At 45.2% G+C, this 19,984-nt stretch overlaps 3 protein-coding genes across 7 annotated transcripts in view; 1 reads left to right on the top strand and 2 right to left on the bottom strand.

Annotated features, from left to right (window-relative positions):
- Nucleotides 1-39: 39 nt before the first annotated feature.
- On the bottom strand, nt 40-8,207 carry LOC120816143 (dnaJ homolog subfamily B member 6). The gene is made up of 9 exons (XM_040171528.2): nt 8,062-8,207; nt 7,061-7,302; nt 5,081-5,187; nt 3,734-3,843; nt 3,072-3,137; nt 2,695-2,805; nt 2,477-2,617; nt 2,163-2,388; nt 40-996 (listed from the first exon to the last, which is right to left on the bottom strand). Exons 3-9 carry the CDS (start codon nt 5,143-5,145, stop codon nt 891-893), a joined length of 825 nt encoding a protein of 274 aa, XP_040027462.2. The 5' UTR covers nt 5,146-5,187; nt 7,061-7,302; nt 8,062-8,207; the 3' UTR covers nt 40-890.
- Nucleotides 8,208-8,296: 89 nt separating this feature from the next.
- On the bottom strand, nt 8,297-18,656 carry exoc3 (exocyst complex component 3). Of its 3 annotated transcripts, none has more exons than XM_040171515.2 (16): nt 18,392-18,656; nt 17,447-17,644; nt 16,704-16,923; nt 16,391-16,563; nt 15,467-15,679; nt 14,876-15,054; nt 14,294-14,410; nt 12,762-12,879; nt 12,392-12,517; nt 11,901-12,001; nt 11,591-11,701; nt 11,092-11,233; nt 10,166-10,288; nt 9,888-10,049; nt 9,490-9,611; nt 8,297-8,679 (listed from the first exon to the last, which is right to left on the bottom strand). In XM_040171515.2, the coding sequence occupies exons 2-16, from the start codon at nt 17,588-17,590 to the stop codon at nt 8,484-8,486; spliced, it is 2,247 nt and encodes a 748-aa protein (XP_040027449.1). In that variant the 5' UTR covers nt 17,591-17,644; nt 18,392-18,656; the 3' UTR covers nt 8,297-8,483. The 3 variants fall into 3 exon arrangements, with proteins under 3 accessions (XP_040027449.1, XP_040027450.1, XP_040027452.1); XM_040171516.2 differs by having other exon boundaries at nt 18,375-18,608; XM_040171518.2 differs by having other exon boundaries at nt 18,050-18,505.
- Nucleotides 17,881-19,984, top strand: part of gad3 (glutamate decarboxylase 3) — a 28,003-nt gene continuing 25,899 nt past the window's right edge. The window contains exons 1-2 of one of the 3 annotated variants that reach the window (XM_078098824.1): nt 17,881-18,090; nt 18,572-18,681. The gene's annotated coding sequence lies outside the window, so the exon portion shown is untranslated. Of the gene's footprint in view, nt 18,091-18,537; nt 18,682-19,984 lie in introns of those variants that run through there. The other 2 variants (XM_078098825.1, XM_078098826.1) reach the window with 2 other exon arrangements.

Raw genomic sequence — 19,984 nt, 5'->3', positions numbered from 1 at the left:
ACTCTCGTTGCACACTAACAGATCAGAGATCAGTCAAGATTCCGCATCCTGAAAACAGGATGAAACTCAAGATTTATTGGTTTGCAAAGTACACAAAATTCCTTCTATATCCATATATCATTTATAGAATGCCTTCCATTATTTGTGCATCATAATGCAGCTGTAACATTAAGACTCAACATCAACAGGTGTACATGCAGAATTAAATAAACATTTGTTATGAGAACATATAAAATTGCATAACATCCTAACAGCATTGTATTTTTTTTTATAAAAAAAGGAATTATTACTAAGAGGTTAGACAAGCAGTAAACACAGAGGGAGGGAGGGAATGCTTTTGTCATTTCTACTCACCTAAAGAAAAAAAAAAGAAGAAAAAAAAAAGAACGCAACTTTTTTTTTTTACTATTCAGATGAAAAAGCAGAAGTCATGCTTTGTTTTCTAAACGCGGTGCGTGTGTGTGCGTACCGTCACACGCGCACATTGCGTGTGTGTGCGTACCGTCACACGCGCACATTGCATGGAGTGCAAACAGGAACGTGTGTGTGTGTGGGGTCATGTACATGAGAGCAATACTGTGGTCCCAAACACTCAAACAATAACACCACCCTGAGCCAAAGTAAAAGGACAGCTCCAATTCAGAAATACATTAACAAAAATGCATAGAATGTCTGCGTCCTAATCTGGGAATCAAACCGACGGTCAACAGACGAGAGTCAGCAGGGAGAGAGGACACGAGGGGAAACAAACTAAGTATGTACACCCAAACAACAGCAGAGCACTATTATTACGTCGCTTTATGCCTTTTCTTCGTCCTTCCGATCCGAGCTCGTGCGTTGGTCTGTTTGTGCCGAGGTAGCACTTCTCCAGCAGGGGGCGCTCTCCGTCCTCACTTGTGTTCCAGTCGCAGCAGCTGCTCTTTGCCATTAATGGTTAATGACCGCAGCTGACCGTCCTCCTCCACCTCCACCCGTTCCTGACCGTTCTCTACGATCCTGGTTCGGGGGGGGACACGTTACTTTAGACGTTAGGATATCGGCCCCTGAGGAGTTAATGTTCCCTAGTGGCTTTGTTCTCAACAGGTCGGTCAGGATCACCGCTTGGTTCTGTGTTATATCCCCTTCGCTAATCCAGTTCATTCCAGCATTCATTCTGCTCACCTTTTATCAAATCGCTAAACAATTGTTGTGCTATGTTGTCTAATGTCTAAATTAAAACACAATAATGTGCTTGGGTTCCTAAATAGTGGCGTGTGTGTGATGGCCTCTGTTTTTGCACCAGGGGATGAATGTCCTCAACTATATTTCCAAACACTGGATCACAGGATTTTATCAAGGTCACCAAATAAATGAGCTTAATTGCTCCCATAGCATTTCATAGCACCTTTATGTGTGTGGTTCACATGAGGGAGCCTGAATATTCATAATATTCTGATAATTGTAGTCTACAGTTTACTGTAAATCTAATTTAAAGAAAAGGATCAAATCAGGTTGTTTTAGCGATGTCTCAAGCTCCACTTGTGCTTTTCCCGGGCGAGGAATTATGAGGAAGTATAAGGGGACGTAGAAATGGCACAGGTACGTTTGCACTGGAACAGGAAATGACTACTGCTCTCTTCATTTATTCCCTCAGTAAACATGAGTTTATGATGTTCATGTTATACATTACGGTCCATTTAGATTCAAACAGACAATAAAACGGGATCATTTCAGGCGGGGCTACAAAGTGATTGACAGGTCCCTACCAGAGACGCGCCTGTGTCCCAAATATAATAACTCCTGCTCATCGGTTGCAAGATGCCCACAAATCGGTAGGTGAGGTCACGGTATACTTAGTTTGCGGTCTGCCCTACGTCACTACTACTACTACTACTACCACCACCACTACTACATGAAAGAACATTTGTCAAAGCTCCTGGCTCTAATCTTTGACTCTGCCCTCAGCTGTGACAACAACACATTTAGTTGCCACAGCCGACGACATTTCGAAGATTCAAATACCCCAATGCTCTGAGTGCGTGCAGACCAGCTGTTCTCTATTCACTATTAATCTGTGAATGGCTGAAACCACGGGATTTGTTGGATATGTATAACAGAATGACAATAGTAAAAACAACACTCGTCCATTGAAGGGACAGAGTACGGAGACATTCCATACGTACCTTTTAGTGGTGATCTTCCTGCCGTTGATGATCTTGGAGGAGGTGGACACTGAGCGGAAGTTGCCCATGCCGCCTCCTCCTCCTCCTCCCCCAAAGGAGGAGGAGGAGAAAGAGGTGAAGCCTCCGCCTCCCAGGCTGCCCATGGGTGCCATGTGACCCATGTGACCCATGTGACCCATATGCCCCATATGCCCCATATGGCTCATGGAGCCGAAAGAGCCAAAACCTGGGATAAACAGACCGGCAGTCAGAGAGACGGAGTCATTTTGGTGCTGGTGTGGTGGGATTCATGCATTGGTTGGCGACAGTCTTACCCGGGTCAAACGCTGAGAAGCCGGCACCAAAGGGAGGAAACCCAACGAAGCCCCCAAAAAACGAGCCGCCTGTTCGGCTGCGATTGGCCCGGTTCTGGTGCCGCCGGCCGAAGAACGGGTCCTCGCTGAATGGATCTGTACCTGAGCACAGCAGGAAGTGGAAGTGCGGTTAACCGGTGCCGCAGATGGGGAATGGCAGCGCGGAGCCTACGACGTACCGAAGAAGTCTGCAAATGGGTCGCTGCCTCCGAAGAATTCCCTGAAGACGTCATCTGGGTTGCGGAATGTGAAATGTTCGTGGAAATGCTCTCCGTTGTGGAAATGGCCCCCTGAAACGTGACGCAAGCCGATGTCAACCGCAAGAACAAAAAGAAAGACCAAAATGCATTTGATAATGCAGAGTCAGCGATTGTGGAGACGATTCCAGCCGACTGTGCGTTCCTTCTATGACACGACCAACAGTCTCCATGACAACCGCAAGCTGCCTGACTTGTGGATGAACACGAAGAGAGCAAAAATACACAAGTTGGCTTCAAGTTAAACTAAGAGCGTCCGTTCTCACGGAACACAGCATGAGGGAATGTTTGGCGCTCACCTCTCCCTCCGTTGGTCCCCGTCAGCCCTTCTTTGCCGTAGCGGTCATATATGGTCCTCTTGTTGGCTGCAAGAGGAAAGTGGAATCACGACAAAGAGAAGAGGAACCGTGCTGTCGGTTCACGGCTGGTTCCAGGGAGGACAGCTGCTGCGGCCCGAGCAGCACTTACATGCTGTTTGCTTTAATTATTACTGTGTCGCTCCAAGTCCACCGTGGACATTATGTACTTCTGTGAAAAGTTGTGTTTATGCTTCTTTTTGTTACAGGGCTGAACCAGAACACTTGCTTTACTTTATTGTTCTGGCTAAATAATGTCAACATGATAAAAGTGCTAATTGTAGCATTCTTCTGCTCTCGTTCTACTGGCGCTCAACAGGCCCCTGGACCGTTAGCTGGGAGTTAATTATGCATCTTTACTGACAAAATCTTCTATCATAACCAGAGCAGCTTTTGTGACCTTCACATCACTCGTTCAACAATCTAGGAAACACTTAAGCACACTCTTTGTAAATCCTATCACGTGACGCCCACATCTGCACACGGAAAAGAGACGATGTAACGAGGAAACATTAGCACGGGAGTCACAGCTTATTTCACCTAGTTCTCCTAAAACTGGATCTCGAGTCATGACGGGAATCGGTGTGAAGAGGATTCATACAAACCATCGGACAGGACTTCATACGCCTCCGACAGCTCCTTGAACTTTATCTCCGCCTCCTCCTTGTTCTCAGGGTTCTTATCAGGGTGCCACCTCAACGCCAGCTTTCTGTAGCTACAGGGGAGACAGAGGGGAGACGTCGATTACTACGCCCCACTGATAAAAACCATCAGCCACACGTTGTAAGGGAACATTTCTAGTTAGTATACTTTTACTTAGTAGATTGTGTAAAAGCTAAAGTAATGGTAAATGGACTGTACTTGTGTTGCTAAAGACAATCAGCTTCATGCACTGCTTTGATTATTTGCCGTTTCATGCCAAGGAAAAGTTCCGTGTTTACAGCTCAGCTCGCTCAGAGCGTTCAATGACTAAATGAAACCTGATGTATTTGGGACAAGAATCGTGACCTTAAATTGCTTGCACAAAACTCTTCATCAGCACTCTGCATTTGTTTATTGTTGTCGTTCATTTATTGCGCAGAGAACACGACTGTGGGAGAAAGAGCGTGTGTGTTAGAGATCTGCGGTCGTGGCCATTAGTTAATTCACTTATTTTTGTGCAGGTAATATGTTGTTAAATGGGTTTAAACTTAAATAAATGACCTATACAAGTAGTTATGTCTCGTTTTATTAATTTGTCCAGTTATCGACGTGTCTAATGCGCAACCAGATATTCAAATATGCGTTTTTGAAAGCGAATATTCGAACGTCATTGACAGCGTTCGTCTGTAGTCGCAGCTACAGGAGCCATGTTGAGTCAAGTGTCTTGCCCAAGGACACATGGACATGCGGGTTAACCAGGCCTGGGATCAAACCGCCAACCCTCTGATTGGAGGACAACCTGCTCCCCACTCACCCACAAGCGCTTGTACTTCTGATCTGAACTCAGTAGATCTTCTTCTACGTTTTTTTTAATAGAGACAATATTACAAATCTCTAAAATGGAACTGTTGACTTGTGCACCATGATCCTTGCAGCTGATCTCCTACACACACTCAGCGCTGGATAACAACTACTTATATGTTCACACTTTCAGTACACAGCCCCGCTGATCCCTGTAGGAATTTATCTAGAATTCACTCTGCAGACTTTTTACAACTGTGCCTCTTCTTGCAAGCACACAAATGGATAGAGGGGATGTTGAGCGTGAAGGTGGAAGGTGAAGCCAGCTCCACCACCTCCACTCTGCTGCTGCATGCTGCGTCCCCTCAAAGGCAGATTAATCACAGTTGTTGTTGTTGTTATTGACGCTCCGCAGAGCGCTAACCAGCCTCATTGATTAGCTGCACAGCAGTCAGTTGCATTCGAGAGGTCTGCCGCGGTGCAGGATCACGCCGAAGTCGTCAACTCACGCTTTCTTTATGTCATCCGCAGACGAATCTCTCCTCACTCCTAAAACCTGGTAGTAGTCCACCATGATGAGGAAGGAAGGGAGGAACTTCGGTGGAGGCTGGAGAACCTGGAGGACAAATGGAGCCCGTGACCGGGGAGCACTTCCTGTAGCACTTTAAAGGGTCAAAGCAGCGGAGTGAATCATTTCACAGCTTGTGACTACAAGCTTAAATAATGTACATTTCTTTACAAAAATGAATCAGTCAATTTGGTTAATAGCTAAAACTATTAGCAAAGTAAATTTGAGCAGGAATTATTTTAATTATGACTGCATACTTTATCTGTGTGCAATAATTATAACTCAATAATAATTTAATATTTTAAATATTAATATGGTTTAATAATGAAACAAACAAGGTACCAGCTGGAACATGTTTTAAATCAGTTTTATGTAAACAGTGTTGAATTAAAGGACCAAAATGAATAAGATATCAAATTACACTCATTTTTAATTATTATTTATAACGTTAATATTTTGTGTAAGTTTTCAATTTACTTGCCACCAATTAAATGACTTCCTTTAAAACAAAAATAGTAAATATATTTTTTTTTAAATGGAAATTTAAATGACCAATAACATGAATCTAATGCATCGTCCTCCACTTGTATGTGTCTGAAAGTAAACTGCAAAATGGGGACAGTAGTTCCATCCAAAGGTCAAAGGTCTGTGCGCTGGAGCGGTTGAATAAATGTGGAGTAAGTGAGACAGCAAAGATTTGCTCTCAACCCAAAGTGCTCCAGTGGAGCTTGAAGTGAAAAACACAACAACCTCAAGAGTGCAGATGATAACGTGTGAGAGGAACGTGCTTCGCTGTGGATCTTTTCTAGCGGAGGTCTCCTTGTTGCCCACGTCTGTAACATCCATCTCAATGTGTGTTTAACAAAGCGCTGCTGTAGCAGCAGCTAAGAGGACGGGCATCAAGTGGACAATGAGGACTTTCAACAACAATTGTCAATGTCCGCAAATCCGATGGGAGTCTTGTGGAGTACAATGACTTCTCTTATTAGACCATTCCATAGGAGTACGTTGTGTTTACGTCACTGTGAACTGTAAAGACTAACTGACACGTTTGTATAACTTTGTGATGACATAGCGTAAATTCATTTAATATGAATTCTGAGAAGATGTCAATTCTATGGAGCCCCACACACTCAAGCTTATAAGATAAGATGTTCCTTTATTAGTCCAACAGTGGACCAACAGTCGCTACAGCAAAGAGGACATTGCACAAGCATATAGTGTGATAATATACACGCTTACACGGCATAAATCCATAAATCTCTCATTACGCCCATTATATCGCTTGCTTGATGGATTTACGGTTTGAACTCAATACATCCCGTACTGTGCACTGAAATAACGATCTCTATAATGCAATGCAGGTAAAGACTAGGGATTAAATACAACGCGAACATCGTCGCTGTTGAACATCATCGAGATCGATTGATTTGATAATATGCGGCTTGTTGGCATCATTTACAATCACAACTGATCATAAGAACCGAACCGTGGAGCCTCCACGTTTACAACAACTGGACCGTGTTTCTTTCCTTCTTCTCGTCCCGTTCGGCTCTCGTGCGCAGGTCAAATACCGCGCGAGGCTTCACCTGGACGAACGACTCGAACCCGAACCGTGTGACGTTAAATCGAACGAGTGCGGCTTCATTGTCGACGTAAACTGGCTTGTTTGTCCGAACGAGTCGCTGCTGCTTCCCGGCAGAACGCGACCGAACACACGGGCAGAGCCGCCTGAGCGGGGACGACATTACGGCAGCAGCCTGTCTGGAGGAGATCACCTCCATCATCTCACCGAACGCGTTTTGTTTGCGTCGGTAGCCCGCGGCTAGCCGCTCGCGTCAGCTAGCCCGCGTTAAGCTGCTCACAGCGTTAGCATAGCATAGCATAACGGATGCGCTGTCAAGCACCGAGGTTAACTCACCCAACTCGAGCCCGGCTGTCGGCGCTACGCGGGAGAGAGACACCGTCTGTCGTTCCGACGGTAAACGGGTTCAGGTTTATTGATTTTCAGCAGTCTGCAGATTCCCTGATTAGGCGCAGCGTCCTGTTTCTGACTCCATCTTCTTCTTCCTCGTCTTCTTCTTCGAGGTGCAGCGGCGGCTCGCATCGCCGCTGCCGCATTACTGCCACCCGGTGGCGAGTCAGTGAACTTCCGCCTCGGCCCTGAAAACCAACGACACCCCGTGGACGTGAAACATTAGAAAAGCCGGTGATTCAAAGTTAATTACTGGCGTTTAACTGGTGATACACGCGTTCTTAAACCGTGGCAGACGTGTGGCCGGAGCAGGTCGCTCGCAGGCAATTAGGTACTTTGCACTAAACATTAGGACCTGAATCCATCAAAACACTGCACACTTGCATTCCTCTTATCTGGTACAAATTAAGTTATTCTACTTTCCCATTAGAGCAGCAGCCCAAATCATTGCGAATCAGGCCATTAAGGAGGAATCACGTGATAGATGTTTTCCTTACAGTTGGTAAATTGACATAACATATTACATGACATACAAAAAGAAACATTCTCCTTCACAAACAACAAGATGTATCTGGTTAATCTTCATTTGTGCATAGATACATTGTCCCAGATAACAAACAAATGAACATACAAACATTGCATTCTTTTCTGTAGCCCCTGATAAAGACACGTCACATCGAAAACGTTAATACATGTATATTATTTACATTTGATTCCATCACTGCCTCATCTGATTGTGCGCCTGCAAAAATGATGTCAAACTCCTGAATGTGTTTCCGCTTGGTGGGAAAAGAGAAAAAACGCCTGGAATAGTAACGTTTAGAATAGTAATTCCTGACCATCACTGGACTCACTTCACCAGTCTTTAGACCTTTTCATCTGTCAGCAAAGAAACCGCATATACGCTGTACATTTCACACACAACAAGGAATAAATGAATAGTATACCTTTAGTAAATGTCTTCTAAGCCCCAAACACAGACCATTGTGCTCCTCCGCTCCTCGCTGAGAGCCAACACCACACTGCTGGAGACCCAGGACGTAAAATGAGGGACTCTAAAGGACACGTCCGTGTTTGTCTACAGCAGCTCTAACTGTAGTGGAGGAGCAGCAGCGAAGGAAGCAGAGAAGAAAATGATCCGGTGATGCTTTAACCCTTAAATAATAGTCGTACTACATTATATTACACTTATAATTTTATTATTTCATTGACACAGACAAGATATGGGGAACAATGAAAACAGCGGCTAAAGGGTGGAGAAGAAAAACCGCAAGCTGCATTAAACTGTTCAAAGCAACTCAGTGTCTGGAATAAGAAGTTAGCTTGTATTCTTGTGTCTGAAAGGGGAAAACAGTGTCATTTTTTGCCTTTATTTGAGCAGCTTTGCCGTTGCCATGGAGGTCATGGTCGTCATGGTCATGGTGGGCACCGTGATGTCTTTGAAGATGGGCTGTGTGAGACCGGAGTAGGACACTTTGTTCTCGCTGAGGGTCCCGATGATCATTTGACGCATCTCCCTGCTGGCGTCACCTCGCACTGCCAACAACGCCTGGATGTGTTCCTCCCTGTGGAGCAGCTCGCTGTTAGCATGTTAGCCTCAACCTGCTGTGTGAGTACCACCTCATGGCCACGTCACAACATTTATGCACACGCACGCACGCACGCACACGCACACAATGCTGGACTGCAACCCTGGTTTACTGCAGTGGTTCCCAAACCTTTTCTGTCGGGGCTCCTTTGAGGATAAAGACATCGTAAGACCCCCCAACCGCACCCCCCCGAACAAAAGAAATAAGGTCGTTCCTTCTTTGTTTAGAAGTAATTGCATCATAATATATGAACATAATAAAAAATAATTATAATTTTAATTTTAATTATAAAATAATGACATACTAATACTTTTACTACTATACTATTACTAATTTACCTTTTCCACTTAATAATTTTATTCGATTTTGTAAACATATTTATATAAAGTCACACAACCCACTTTCCCTGTACGAGTTGTGGGTTTGCGGTTTAAAGCATAAGAAGGCAAATAAATGGACTCATTAGAATCTTAACTGAAAAGCAACTAGACTCTCATTCATCCCTCATGGTAAAATAGCAGCGCGTCAATTAGGTTTCCTGTTAAAATGCCTCAGTGGCTTAAAGCATTGGCTTAGCTTCTACAGTAACGATGGGTGGGAGGTGCAGACTGCCTCTCATTCATCTTGCAAACAGAACACACATGTTGACGCACACATACGGCAGTCTGTGCTTTTCTTTATCCCCAATAATAAATAATAATAATGCATGCAGCTTTGGGTACATCGGCAGAACGCACTTTAGGCTACACGTGTTGAATACGAGTGTGTGTGTGTGTGTGTGTGTACCTGATGTCAGGATACTTGGACACCAGAGTGGTGACCTCCAGGAACAGCAGCGTTGGGTCAGTCAGCTTGAACACTTCGGCGATGGCAGCGATGGCACCACAGAGCCGGTCTGTGTCTTCACCCTAAACCCAACGATCAGTCATTACCACGCAACCGCTCCACCTGCTAACAGCTAACGCTAACATGTGACGTTTAACACGCGTGTTTTGTGAGACATACGAGTGTGCTTAACGTCGTGTGTGCAGTAGCGAGCGGCTGTTCAATGACACGTGTTGCTGTACCTGTGTAGCGTAACTGAGCTGCAGCAGAGACGTTTCTCGTCCTGGTTTTGGAACAACTCCTCTTAGTTACAACTGTAATGCTGCTGGAAGGGAGTACGTGGTAGGACGTGGACTCACCGCGGCCAGCCTCCTGAAGAGGAACTTGAACTGTTCCGCCTCTTTGATCATCCGGTCCGCCCCCTCCCGCCTCTCGTCGGCATTCTTAAAGGTGATCCTCTTCTGCATCACCGCTTTAATGTACTCCACCACCACCCTGCGCAGGGCCTCGCTCGTCATCTCCTGCACACACCAAGGCCGACGTGTCCATCACGTTACAGGGCGCATAGTCAGCTGCGCGGTGAGCTGTGAATGACTCCTTGAGATGTCTTCACGGGAGCAGGGGGCTCCCCTCCTACCTGATTGAAGGGTTTCTTGATCTTGTTGAAGTCATTGAAGTAGTCCTCCACTGTGACGCAGATGGTGTCCACAGCATGAGAGCCAGTCACCCACTTCCGGGTCAGAAGCTCAGTCAGGTGATGCTGTTCGATGCAATTAAAAAAAAAACTTTGATTCACACCCAGCCAGGAGCAGGTGGCACTTTGCATGGTGGCTATTGGACTACCAGAGAAGGGGATCGAACGGATTATATCTGTGTAATAAATATACTGCTGTTAATAATGTGATAATCTAGATGAGAAATATATAGAAAATAGAAATCATACAATTATTATGGTGAAAACGATTATAGTGATCATTTGTCGTGGACAGACATGGACATTGTAGGACAGAGGTCACTAACTGAGGTAGCGGCAGTAGGAAGAAAAGAAAGATATCAAACTCAGAGAAAAAGACGAGTGAGACGGAGAAAGTGAGAGAAAGAGATGGGTGAGAAAAATGAGGAACAAATGACACTCTGCAAAAAGAGAAAAGTGGACAGCGAAAGTAAAGCATTTAATCCTCAATGGACGGACTGGTTTCTGTTCATACTTCCCACTCCAGCACTAAACCAGCGTCTCATGAGCTCAGAACCCGTTGAAACGCCGTCATGAGGCGCAATGAGCTTTTGAATCGTACTGAATTTTTTTGATTTGTTGGTTGTGTATCAATTAAATGCAGATATTGATACCACTCTATGCCTCTATTTAATCACACTAAAGAGTCACATTATGGTCTTCTGGACCTTTGCTTTTAACTGGACCGCTCTACATGTCAGTTAAATACCCCGGCTGTAGGACGTCTCCACTGCATCTTTAAAATACAGCAGGGAGTTATTTCTTTGTAGCAAATGTCTGCCGACACGTTAAATAAGGACTCTGTGGCGCGGACATCGTATCCCACTTACCTCGAGGTCTAGGAAGACTTCATCCAACAGGAACTGACATCCCTCCTTGGCCACCTCGTTGAGCGTCCTCTCTATGGCGGCATCGCTGTCAGTGGGCTCCAACGACTGCGAGTACTTCCTCTTCAGACTGTTGATGGACTCTCTGAGGACCCAGAGGTTCCACACCACATAAATAAACTCACGTATAAACTGTATGAATGAAACAGCACTTTGTTAAAACAAATCTCAATTAGTTTTCAAGGTATGAATTCCATTGATTTTCAAAATAACAATTAATATCAACGTTATTTGATAATATATAGATAGCTTCTTTAAAGGTTTTTGATCGTGGTGTATTTCCCAGTGACGCCTTTATTCCCCTCTTACTTAAATATACAGATTGTGAACATGTGATGATACATGACCATCCGAAAAGGTCTGATTCCATCCTGCTGAATGTTCCCGCGGTCAGACAGCTCGGACAACATGCTTGTTAATAATGTGGGAAATAGACGCTTACTTGAAGGTCTGGCAGTTGTTGATGATGGCAATCATGTACTGTACGTAACACTGAGGCAGCTGTCTGTCCCTCAGGTGCTCCTCTTTGTAGGTCACCGCCTCCTCCCTGTACCTGCACACACACGCACACGCGTGAGTAATTGCTGTAGTTTGTTCTCATGACGGCCATTTCCATAGAACCACAATTTAAAGACCTTGAATTCAGGAAGAATCACTGATGGTCGAGCTGCGTGAGGTCAAATGTACCCTCCTGAGGGATGCTCTCAGATATCTTCAGCACATCAGAAAGAACGAATGGAGACACACATTACCTGATGAGGAAAGTGTTCATCTGTTTCAGGCAGAGCTTCAGAACCTGCTCTTTGAAATCCCCGTCAATCTGCGCCGCCACCTGCAGGTTCTGCTCAAACATCTGATGGACGACACATTAGAGATGTATTCAAATGGAGAGACACAATCACTGAATCTCATTTACAGATTGGACCTCTCACAGAGTCAGAAAACCTTAGATGCATTGAGGGTTTTTAGGCTACTTGTGGGACGCGCAGACGAGCTGTAAACACACGACTGACGCATTCTGCTGACGCGGCTACATGCTGCCAAACATCTGCCTACTGAGTCTTTACATTAGAATGAGGACAACACATTCTGGGAAGAAAGGGGGCCTGAGAGCGGAGTAACGGCGGGCAGTTCAGCAGCGATGCTGAAACAAAGGCTACCGGACGGGATCGGTCACTGGAAATCACTTGGCTCATTGTCCACATCAATGAATCCTCCATCCGAGGAGCGTGTGGCGTGTTACCTGGAAGACGATGGCGGGCAGTGTGGTCTGGTAGTATCCGTCTTGGTCCGCCTCGGGCTCCGTCTCTTTCTGCCAGTCCTTTTTGTCGGTTTCCAGGGCCTTCCGCAGCCAGCCTGTTATATTAGACTGAAGATGTGACGAGTCAAGCAGAGTTCAGAACGTTCGGTGCCACTTTCAGTTATGATACGGCATTTCTGTAAAGCTTTTCCACGGTTTACCGACGGATGTGGACACATAATCCACATGTGGTCCAAAGGTGTCAGTGCTGTTGGTTTGCAGTGTGCTCGATTGTTGGGCCAGATACAAGCATGTGACCAAAAGAGAACATCCATTTGGATTGTATGCGAGTTTCAATGTGGGCGGAGCTTACCGTGAAAGTCTGGACGTATTTGCTGAGCAGGTCGTTCACCACATCTGGTGGCAGCAGAGGCTCCAGCTGGTTGATGTCGCACTCTGAAAGGAGCTCTGGATGGCCCATCATCTCCGTACTGAAACACACACACACATTTACAGATGGACTTGTGTTTGTGGGGGAAATTGTTTAGATGCATCTCAACGAACACAAAAGATAAAACTGCGATTACAGAAGTAAATTAACATTAAAAACAGAATCTGAATGACGGTGGTTAAGCCAGGTCCAGAAACATCGATCTGCAATACCATCACATCTGAGATGACTTTCCAAGTTAACGATGACATCACAGGTTTAATAAAGGCAGGTTGAACGCTGACAAAGAGGGCCTCAATAAAGAACCAGCCATTTGCCAAAAGCACAGGTGTATGTTACCGCGGTAACTAAGGAGTAATGTAGACACTAGTTTTTTTAAGTTTGGAGACAAATAAAAGAGTTAACTTCTGGTTGTTTGAAGCATGTTTAATGAGCTACTTCTCCAGTCAAAGCAAAGCAATGCGCTGTATGACAGGGGCTTTTATTGTGAAAGGTAACAACAGAAGAGTGGATCTGGATTTGGTGTGCGCTGCCTTTGCATCAGGTGGAGAGGTTGATTTTCTCATGGTAACCTTGTGTGCCGTTACTACAACACACACTGACTATCATACATCATCAGGTCACGTGACAAAAGCCACCTAAGAAGAGCCTGAGACAGTTTTATTTTGATCCAAAGTTATTCGCACCTCCACCTTATTTAGAATTTGGGGATTTCAACACATGAAAAAAGAAAACTAAAGGCCGGCGCATGCGTCTGCGTCCACGCACTCGTTTCAATTCATGCTTCTAAAAGTCTTGCGTGTGTTGCAGAGCAATTCACCGCCAGAACAACAGGGGGAGTAATGTGTTTTTATTGAAGACGACCTAGAGAGTCATGTCTATTTATTTATTTGTTTATTTATTTATCATAGACTTTATTGCCCCGTGCATCGCCACTGTTGCCTTTCATCGCGGACACATTTGTCCCGTATTTTCCTCCACAACTTTGCTCCTCTCGACCGGCAAACCGGCGTTTGCGGCGATTTCCCTCCGTGAATCCAACCCGCTTCTACAACCCGCCAATGACGGCTTGTATAAGCGGTCCTATTTACGCATTTATCCCGACAAAAGTTCTTAAATCTGATCTGTTCTCTCGTAAACATTCTTCGTTTTAATAATGGCGGTATCGGGCTATGAAAGCGGTAATGTGAGACTCCGTAAAGGACGTAGTTAGCGGACCAATCGCAGCCTGATGCGCTACGGGAGGCTTGCGCCTAGAAAAATGGCTCGACACACGAAAGGACGCAAGGAGGTGTGAAAAGCGGCGCAAGGGACACGCAAGGGGGTCTTGCGTCTGCGTCACTCTGAAAACGCAGAAGCATAAACTAGGCTTAACTCTTGCTTTTGTATTTTGTGGATTCCTTGAGCCCCAGAACGTCCGACGTTAACAGCAGGCTGCCGGCTGTGTGCGTTACCTCTTATATGTGTTGAGGACCCAGGTTAACATGGATACGATCTCGTTAGCCTCCAAGTCCTCAGCGGCTAGTTCAGTCACACGAGTGGACACGGCATTGTGGTAGAGACTGAAAAACCTGAAGGACACACAGACACCGAGGATGTTAATCATTACAGACAATTACCGATTAATACTATCAGCTAATCAACTGAAAATAAATATTAAAACTCAAATAAAAAGACTGAGGAGCAGCTTCTCTCCCTCGACCGGACTCCAATCTATGGAAAACCTGACAGAACGCGCTCATCACCGCTTAATAATCTCACTCTAGGAATATGTGTGTTACACTTCTGTTTAGAGGTCGTGGGTTCAGTCGGGCAGCTCGTGCGGCCCTGCGTGCACGGCAGTTGTCTCCTCGGCTATCGAGTACCTGAACTTGTTAAATGATGTGATTGAACACTTTGAAAGCAAAGGCTCATGTTTAAGTTCATTACAAAGTCCTCGTGAACGTGACACGCTGGTGACATCAACTGCACAGTTGTACCTCAGAGGTGCTTGGAGGACGTGTTTGTGTTCAGTGCGGACGTCTTGTGTCTGCTACCTGTTGAAGGTGTTGTAGTGCAGAGGGAAGCACTGCACCATGAGGTTCTTCACAATGATGAGGTCATCCAGAACATATTTCCTGGTTATTTCTAGAAGACGAACCAGCCACATTTTGTCAGCCTCTCTGGTCACAGACTGGGTGCCCTCTATGCGGGTGCTGACTGTTCCCTCCAACACCTGCAACAAAACAGGAGAAGAAACAGTCTTACTGACTAAAAGTAAGCTTCTCTGCACTAAAGTTAGAACGGAAAACGTTCAATTCTAAACCATAAATGAAAACATCCCTGTTGAGTTTAAAGGTGTGAGTATGCAAGATAATTCGAGACTAGTCCCCTACTGTGAAAAGTTCTGTAGTGTTTTATAAGAAATAGAGAACAAAAAAACTAATTTCAACAATCGGACGGCAGCAGTTTGGGAAATAGAGGAAATAAAGGGTCGGATATAGAAGAAGAATCAAAGACAATAGGAACTAGATGCAGACAACCTCAGGGCCGCCTCACAAAGTGCCAACAGATCCTCATTCGAATTGTCTAAATGAGCTTCTCTAGCTTAGAGGCTCTACAGAGGATCGATCTTGATCCTTCCTCACCTGGAACATCTTGTCCTTCCACCGTTTGGGTCTGCCAGGGGGGATGAACCCGGTCTGCTTCTTGCGGTCCACCATACGGCGATCAATCTTCTCCTCCCGCTCGATGATGCGAACCACTGACACCAGCATGGTGGGGTCGCGGCGGACCGTGACCATGGCCCTCTGCAGCACCATCCACAGCTGCTTGGCCAGCTCATCGGACAGCTCCTGGACCTGCGAGAGAAGCAATAAAAACTCTACAGTGACTCGCGAGAAGGAATGAGCTCCTGACGGTGTCCCCTGGTAGACCAATTCAACTTATGTTGTCTTGTTTGGACTGTATTCAAATGCTTTACTAGAAAACCATAAGCCATAAGTTACACATCCATCAATCCATCTTCAAACCGCTTATCCTGCACACAGGGTCAAACCCGGGACCTTCTTGTTGTGAGACAGTGCTAACCACCATACCACTGTGCCGCCCCCTTTCAGGGTTGTTGATTTTATTTAAATATCCCGGCACCTATTAACCAGTGAAAAAACAAACCACACCGTGAGCAGCACATTTATACACTGATGCCAAAAGCACCATGCAGGACTAACTAAACTCAATGGACTGTACGCGTCCCGTTTCTAGTCCTCCTTCCACTCAAAGTTTTTTAACACCACATGTAATAATTCACACACTGATCACAGCAGCTACCGTACACAGAGACCCCCGCCGACAGCAGCTAACATTCACACCTCGCACGCACAACAACGGGAGCAATTTTGAATCGAGTGTCCTGCCCGAGGGCCGATCGATAAGGTGACTGGCAGAGGAGGGGATCGAACCTCCGGCCCCCTGATTGGATGGCGACCTCGCTCTCCACTGTGCCGCAGTCACCTCGACGCAGCAAATTGTGATCTTCTTCATGCCGGCAGCACTCTGCCAATAAAACTTACATCTTCAAAGTAAATGGAGATGAGGTTCATGTCGCTGGTGTTCTTGCTGTCCATGCGGTACTGCTCGTACATGAGGTCGTCCCGAGAACACTCCAGCTCCATCAGCTTCCTGTGGGCCTGCAGCAGGTCGGCCTGCTCGATCAGCAGCTTGGTCCCCGACACAATCTGTGGCACTGTACACACAGCGAAGACACACACAGCACAAGGAGTCAAACCCCAGAGCTAGCTTGTAGTCCCCAAACCGTTTGAAGCCTGTTTGGGTACATTCTCCAGGGTGGGACACGCAATTGTTAACGGGTTGAACTGAGCTTACCAGAGAAAATGTTTTTGAGGTTTTCCACAGCGGAGGCCAACTGACTGTGTTGAACCACGGCATCCTTGACGTCTTTCAGGTTCTCTATGGTGTTGATGCTCTGCCTCCAGTCTTTGCTCACGTCAGCCAGCGAGCCCTGGATGTCTTTGACGTCGAGCAGAGCACTGTGCAGCTGGGTCAGTCCCGTGCGAACGCCATCCAGCTGCGACTGGATGGCTGCCTGAAGGACACCAGTGCAGAGGGAGATGCCATTGCTACGAAGGCTCAGGACGATTACACACATACAATTCGTTGATTTGCATGATGTGGCGAGAAGCGGCCGCGCCCGAGCATGCAACAGGTAAAAAAAAAAAAAAACTTCACCCATGATCCTCTAAAGGGAGACATATTTTAGAAAGACACCAAACAATGTGGAGCTCTGTCGACTCAAACGCAAAGTGGAAACGACTCATGAGTAAACTGCTATGCACAAACACGTCAAATGCACCAAAGGCCGTCAGTTATCCTTTTTAAACTTTAGGTCCAGCATTTTCCTGATCTGGCATCTGGCAAATATGGTCTATTATATTGTATATTATGAATGGATTCATTTGACTAATTGTAGTTGTATTAATCTTTTACATTGTTCATGTGTACAGACTATAAAGCCCTCTGAGGCAAATTTGTAAAAAGTGATTTTGGGCTACACAAAGTAAAATTAATTGAAATATATTAAAAAGGAGGACCGCCTGTAAATACATCACCTTCAGCCGGGCTTCCACAGAGGCCTTCTTGCGAGCCTCTCTCCGTCTGTACTGCTCCACTTTGTCCAGCTGGTCGGATCTCTGCAGCATCCCGGCAACGCGCTGCACCGCCGTGGCAACCGCCTCCCGACTCGTCTCCTCCATGGTGTCACTCAGTTGTGTGAATCCCTGGTTGTATTCAAATGCTTAATGCAAACACTGAAAGACGAAAAATACAGAATGTCAAATGCAAGAAAAAAAGCAGCCGCTCTGTATAAGATTCTTACAGCAAAAACTAAATATACAGTAATTATTCCAGTGTTTCCCTGACACATTTCATCATAAAGAGCGTGTTCTCCACAGAGTCAGAGTACACAACAATCCTCCGTGTGTTGTGTCATGAGCGAACTAACAGAGACTGAACCAGGGCGAGAAAAAGAGACACAGCAAACACCAGTGTCACCGTTTCAAATGATATGAATGAAAGCTGTAAGAACCGCATCGTTTGCTTCATACAAAGTTCCAGACGAAGAGGATCACTCGTCCTGTCCTGAGACACCGGAGAATATATAAGCGGAGATCATAAACGCCCAGTGTCTCCTATGATTCCATGGAGCTATTTACCTGTCAATCATTGCTGAACGACTCCTCTAGCATCCACACAGGTTAGTATTGATTAGCGGTAGCTGTGGTTTGGTAATGTCAGCTAGCAAGCTAACGTTAGCTGTTATCGTGCTGATTTTAGGGAAACTTGTATTCAGACAACTAGTACCAAGCAGCCGGACAACATATTGATTTACATGTCAAATAATAAATCCAGCTAACTCTACAAAAAAAACTAGCCTTTTTCAGCCGAATAGAGTTAGCGTGAGTAGCATAAGCTAAGCTAAAACAAAGGGGAAGCGGCTAACAACATGTCGTCGCTATGCAAACAACTGGCTTTACAAACCCAAGGGACCGTGTTACCTCCGGCTGGGGGCCTCACGGGGGGCGACATGCATTACTACAAACACAAACACAACATGGGTGTTTGAGACGGAGTTCTGTTGTTGTGGTTCCACTTCCTCATGTGATCGCATGACCACAGCTGCTAAGGCACGTCACTTCCGGTCACTGCGGCCGTTGTTTTTTGTTGTTTTTTTACAGCAATGGCGGCTCACGTACCATCTCAAAAGACCACCCAGCTTTTAAGGGCCGGTGAAAGAGATGTGTGTCATCACCTTACCTGCACAAAGACAGCACGTGCACGACAGCAGGTGAGTGCGTCTCCTGTGCACGACATGACGTAACGTTAAACAAATCAAGAGCAGACTAATTGTTTTGCTAAACGGGGGGGGGGGGGGGGGGATTTAGATATTAATGTAGCATACCGTATTTTATCAAGTTAATATCTCCCTGGGGCGAGTGATTGTGTAGTTGTGTGTGTATAGGTGAGTGAGCGTGATGTTTGTGCTTCTGGTGTGATTATAGTGCATATGTGAGACTTAACAAGAAGCATTTCCAGCTCTGTCGTTGTGGACTATTATAGGCCGTGTCTATGTTGTGTTGCAGCTCAGCTTGATTGATTGATCGGAGAGTGGGATGAAAATACAAGCCACATTAAAAATAAGACAGCAATTTTGTATTATAGTACTTTTATACCATCATCCTATTTACCATGTGTTCCATTACTGTCTTATGTAGGCCATTCTTGATCTATGTTTATTAGTTTGCCATTTGAGCAGCGCTGGTCAGGAGGGCCGAGTTAACCGTAGTGAGATTAAAAACACAAGTCGTTTCAAATAAGTCAGCAATAAGGACTCATGCTACATGTGTATTACATTGTCATATTATCGAAGGAATCACACTAAATATGGGACTACTGTATGTAGGTGATTCTGACCCTTTCACATCTGTCTTTTTTTCAACAACAAAAAAATTGAATTGAATTTGAAATGAGAATAAAATGAAAAATAAATCCAATCACCCGTCAGTGTGAAAGTCGGCCCAGAGAACATCATGTCATTTACCCCAATTCTCTGAGCTTTGCATGTATGGTGTCACTGCATTGGTCCATTCGTAGTGATTGCTGTGCTGTGCAGTCTCCTGCCCAGGGACTGCAGGTGGAAATGAGCTAATGGCTAAATCTGGTTCAAAACATCTCTTCTCTATAGCTAGATATATGTATTCATGTACGTGATCCCTGAATTGAAAATAAACCAATAAACTTACCTAAACTATATACAAAGTATCATCCTGGTGTGGCCTCTGTTTGTGATGAAGAGCACAAGCACATGCAGCACAAGTACTTCTCATATTTGTTTGCTGTCTCTAGTTAATTAACCTCAACCTCAACAGTGCAAGTCACAGACTTTTCTAAAAGTGGACAGTGTGGTTGTTTTCTATTTTATTATTATTTATTAATTTAAATTAGTAGTCATCAGAATTACTTTGGCCCCTCACATACTGATGATATATTTAAATTGAAGCAATCTTAGCCAATCTGATAGTTTAATCATTTCACCCCTCTCTCTAAATCTAAACTACGTCAACATGTGAGGTAGAAAACTGCTTTAAAAA

Source organism: Gasterosteus aculeatus, chromosome 3 (assembly GCF_964276395.1).
Source record: "Gasterosteus aculeatus chromosome 3, fGasAcu3.hap1.1, whole genome shotgun sequence".
Classification (NCBI taxonomy): Eukaryota; Metazoa; Chordata; class Actinopteri; order Perciformes; family Gasterosteidae; genus Gasterosteus; species Gasterosteus aculeatus.
The sequence above is the reverse complement of the archived record's forward strand: the minus strand, read 5'-3'. Positions and strand labels throughout refer to the sequence as shown.